At 48.8% G+C, this 4611-nt stretch overlaps 1 protein-coding gene across 2 annotated transcripts in view; it reads right to left on the bottom strand.

The window, feature by feature from the left end:
* FAF2 (Fas associated factor family member 2) overlaps nucleotides 1-3668 on the bottom strand; it is a 61873-nt gene extending 58205 nt beyond the window's left edge. Inside the window, exon 1 of one of the 2 annotated variants that reach the window (XM_017512793.2) lies at nucleotides 3504-3668. In XM_017512793.2, the coding sequence (XP_017368282.1) occupies nucleotides 3504-3566 (63 nt within the window). In that variant the 5' untranslated portion in view covers nucleotides 3567-3668. The remainder of the gene's footprint in view (nucleotides 1-3503) is intronic. The other variant, XM_017512794.2, reaches the window with a different exon arrangement.
* Between the last annotated feature and the right edge of the window lie 943 nt (nucleotides 3669-4611).

The raw sequence follows: 4611 nt of genomic DNA, 5'->3' as shown, positions 1-4611 counted from the left end.
AAAAAAATTACCCAGGGCTGGGTGCCACGGCCCATGCCTGTAATATCCCAGCACTTTGGGAGGCCGAGGCAGGTGGATCACCTGAGGTCAGGAGTTCAAAACCAGCCTGGAACATGGGGAAACCTCGTCTCTACTAAAAATGCAAAAATTAGCCAGGCGTGGTAGCAGGTGCCTATAATCCCAGGTACTCGGGAGGCTGAGGCAGGAGAATTGCTTGAACTCGGGAGGCAGAGGTTGCAGTGAGCGGAGATCGTGCCACGGCACTCCAAACTGGGAGACGGAGCAAGACTCAGTCTCAAAGACAAAGAAACAAACAGAACTTAGCCAGGCACTTCTAGTCCTAGCCACTTAGGAGGCTAAGGCTGGAGGATCACTTGAGCCCAGGAGTTTGAGGTTGCAATGAACTATGATCACACCACTGCACTTCAGCCTGAGCGAAAGAGATATGTTGTCTCAAATAAATAAATAAGTATATACATTCATTATTCATGTGTGTACTTTACTTCTCCATTAAGTTATACATAAGATGGTTGTGGATATGAATTTCCAAATCTCTACCACTTACTGCTTGTGCAAGTTATTTGACTTCTCAGAACCTGTTTCTTCATTATTAAAATGAACAAGATTAACCCTTTACAGTGTTATATTAAAAGGTTTAGGCCAAGCATGGTGGCTCACACCTGTAATCCCAGAACTTTGGGAGGCCTCTGCGTGAGGATCACGAGGTCAGGAGATTGAGACCATCTTGACTAACCCAGTGAAACACCATCTCTACTAAAAATACAAAAAAATTAGCTGAGCTAAAGAGTTAAGGGGCCAGGTGCGGTGGCTCACACCTGTAATCTCAATACTGTGAGAGGCTGAGGCAGGAGTTCAAGACCAGCCTGGCCAACATAGCAAGAGCCCCGTCTCTATTTAAAAAAAAATTTTTTTAAAAAAGAGTTAATGTACATCAACTGCTGCTTGGTATAATGCTTAGCATCTACTGAGTTTCAACAAATGTTTGTTTAATGGCAATCTAGATAATGAATCTGATCCAGCAATTGCTTATAGAATGCAAAAATGTTAAGATGCATTTCCCCTTTGGGAGACCGAGGCAGGCGGATCACGAGGTCAGGAGATCGAGACCAGCCTAGCCAACAGGGTGAAACTCTGTCTCTACTAAAAATAAAAAATTAGCTGCGTGTGGTGGCAGGTGCCTGTAATCCCAGCTACTCTGGAGGCTGAGGCAGGAGAATAGCTTGAATCACGGAGTCAAAGGTTGGTGTGAGCCAAGATCGCGCCACTGCACTCCAGCCTGGCAACAGGGTGAAAACTCCATCTAAAAAAGGTGCATTTCCCTCAATAAATCCAATTTAATAAGGCAATCTTAATACAACTGGAACCTGCTACCCACCTCTCTTCTAACATAGATGCCCACAGAAGATAAAATGGAGGTTCCTATGCACTTTACTCCAGAAATGCCATAATACAATTCATATTCATGTTCTTCCAGTATGAGACTGAATATCCATAATTTATAACTCACATTACTTCAGTGCAGTTAAACAATATGTTAGCTTACCCCTGAAGAGATATAAGGGGTAAAATGGTCAGGCAAAGTTAAACAAAACTCTGAAATTGGTGGTCTGCCTGGAAGTGTAAGACGGTTGTTCTGCTGTTTACTCATTCTTTAATTATAATTTGCTGTCATCAATTCAATCTCTACCAAAAATTCCAATCAAATGTCAATTACATCTATGACAGCATTTTTCCATTTATACACTTCGAATCCACTGTTCAATTTAAGAGGGAAAAAAATAACCACTTCAAAATTTATTATAGTGAAGAGGAATTTACTATAGTGAATTAAGGAAACTGCAGAAAAGTGGAAAATCGCCAAAAAAAAAATATTATCTCAACGTTTGCACTGCACACTTAACTGTATACTGACATATAAGTTGTACAACACAGAAGTCAGAAGCCTGGGAAGGGTTCTGGAAGATGGACATAGCTTTAAATCTGACACCACCACTTTCTAGCTGTGTAATCTAAGCATGTTATTTCTAGTTGTGTTCCTCTTCATCTGTAAATCAGAGACTGTAACAGTATGAACCTCATAGGGTTGTTGTATTAAATGAGGTTATGTATGCTAAGTGTTTACAAAGTACTTACATCTGAAATAGTAAGTGGGATTCTACCTAGCAGTGCTTAGCACTAAGGTTCTTCACAAATACAGCTGAATAAATGAATATTTACAGATTTTATTTTATTTTTTTTTTGAGACGGAGTTTCGCTCTTGTTACCCAGGCTGGAGTGCAATGGCCTGATCTCGGCTCACCGCAACCTCCGTCTCCTGGGTTCAGGCAATTCTCCTGCCTCAGCCTCCTGAGTAGCTGGGATTACAGGCACGCGCCACCATGCCCAGCTAACTTTTTGTATTTTTAGTAGAGACGGGGTTTCACCATGTTGACCAGGATGGTCTCGATCTTTTGACCTCGTGATCCACCCGCCTCGGCCTCCCAAAGTGCTGGGATTACAGGCTTGAGCCACCGCGCCTGGCCCTACAGATTTTATATAAGGGAATAAGTGTATCACTAACTTTAGGTCTGTCCTAAGTCAAATTAATAGCAGAAACACTATTAGGGGGCATTCTACAGTCTACAAAGCCCTTCTGACACCCATATGTTCATTTGATCTCCAGAACATCCTCAGGGAGTAGATATTTTTAAGACAGTCCTTTCAGAGATAAGGAAACTGGTAACAAAGTGCCAAGGCTACCCACCCTATTGGTCTCCTCCAACCATCCTCCAGCTCAGGGTTAAGTGATTAGTGGCAAATGTTCTTAACCTGTATTAACATAACATTCCTGCAAGTTACCACCCTCTTCAAGCATAGTCAAGCACAGGAGTCCAGGAACAAGCCCAAAGTAATAAATCCCGTCAGAAGCCACTGACGACACTTATCATGTTGCATTGTTTCCTCACTCGGTGTCCTCCCACAACTTTAGGGCGGGGGCCAGTTCTGTGTGTAGGTGCCCCCTCCCCGACCGGAACCCCCAACACGAAACCTGGTATCCAAGCGGCCCCAGTAAACATTTGTGGAAATGGCATGGGATGCTGCTGGCAGAAGGTTTTCCAGAGACCCGAACTGACGCCAACTCCGCGGTGGGGATTAAGCATCTCCGGCAGATACAGACTCGTTGGGCGGAGAGGGTCCGACCGGTAACAGGGCTGGGAAGGATGGTTGAGAGCTGGCGCCGCTAAGGGAAACCAGGGAAGCTGACACGCTGAGGGCACACGGGCACAGACGAGGCGGGTCTGGCCGCAGCGATGGCTGGAAGGCTGGGGACCAACAGAGGCTCGGGGGCCAGGGGAATCAGGGCAGTTGGGAGTCTGGGGGGAGGGGGCCGGCCTGCTGGTCTGAGAAGGATCTGAGCCCAATCTGAGGAGGGTTCTGAACTCCTCTAGGGGCCCACTCCCCATCCCGCGGAGGCATTTGCTGCACCGAGTACTCGCTGCTACCTGAAACTGCAGCAGCTTCTCTGTCTGCTCCTGGGTTAGATCCCGCTCCTCAGGCGCCGCCATTTTGCCGCCGCCTCTACGCTCCTGACCCGTCGGCACCGTCACCCGCCGGAACTGACCTCAGCCACAACTACATCCGGTCTGAAAGGCTGCCGGCGCGCAACTGCGTCGGCGCGAGCTGGCCCACTAACCACCCCCCCCGCCTCCACCCCAGGCCGCCGCCAGAGGGCGCCACGCTCGGGCCCATCCCGAACACTTACGGAAACTGCCGAGGGATTGTTGGTACAAGTAGCCTTTACCATTTAAGCAACGAAAGGATCTGCTCCAGACCTGAGATTCCAGCGCAGTCTCCCAGAGCCGACAGGGCCCGAATGTGCCTCGAGAAGCTCCAGAACGTCCCGAATGACATTTGGCTGATTTTGGCTGCTCTCTAATCATTTTCCGGCAACCTCAAATACTCTTGGAGGTTCCTCTGGAGATGTGGCCGTCCTGAATCAGCCGTTTGATCGTTAGCCCCTGCCCTAAAGTTTCCAAAAGGCCCTGACCATCTCGGGAGGTTCCGAAAGGCTCTGCATACTGGCGCTGCATTTCCGAAGCGGAAGCTGTGGGCAGGCTTCGGCCACCTTTCCATTGCCGCTTCGGGGGTCTCTTGCTAGGAAGGTCTGGACTCGGCTCCCCGAATCCTCGACAATTCATGGCGCCCCCAGCCTTCGGCAGAGCTTTCCATCCACCCCCGTGGCTAGGGCGCTGGAGCCCCAGCCCGCCGTCTGCTTTTCCGTGCCTCGAACCTTGTCCCTTCGCACTATCGCTGCACTGGCCCCTTGTCCCTGTGACAGGCGAAGAAAGATCCCTGGACAGGGATCAGGAGACCCGGGTTCCAGTTGCCACCTTGCCAAGTGCTGGACATCCTGGTGCAAACCACTTGGGCTCCATTTTGCCATTGGTTGAATGAGATTCACCAAGCGCCCCTGACGTGCTGCCGCTGCTCCTTCTCGAGGCAGCCCCCTGCCTTTCCCTGAAGCGTTTACACTGCCTATCACCACCCCACAATCTCTATCTTCCTCTGCACGTCTCTTGCCCCTTCTAGTCCGCCATTTCTCTTTTTCTT

Source organism: Cebus imitator, unplaced genomic scaffold, assembly GCF_001604975.1.
Source record: "Cebus imitator isolate Cc_AM_T3 unplaced genomic scaffold, Cebus_imitator-1.0 Scaffold478, whole genome shotgun sequence".
In the NCBI taxonomy this organism is placed as follows: Eukaryota; Metazoa; Chordata; class Mammalia; order Primates; family Cebidae; genus Cebus; species Cebus imitator.
The sequence above is the reverse complement of the archived record's forward strand: the minus strand, read 5'-3'. Positions and strand labels throughout refer to the sequence as shown.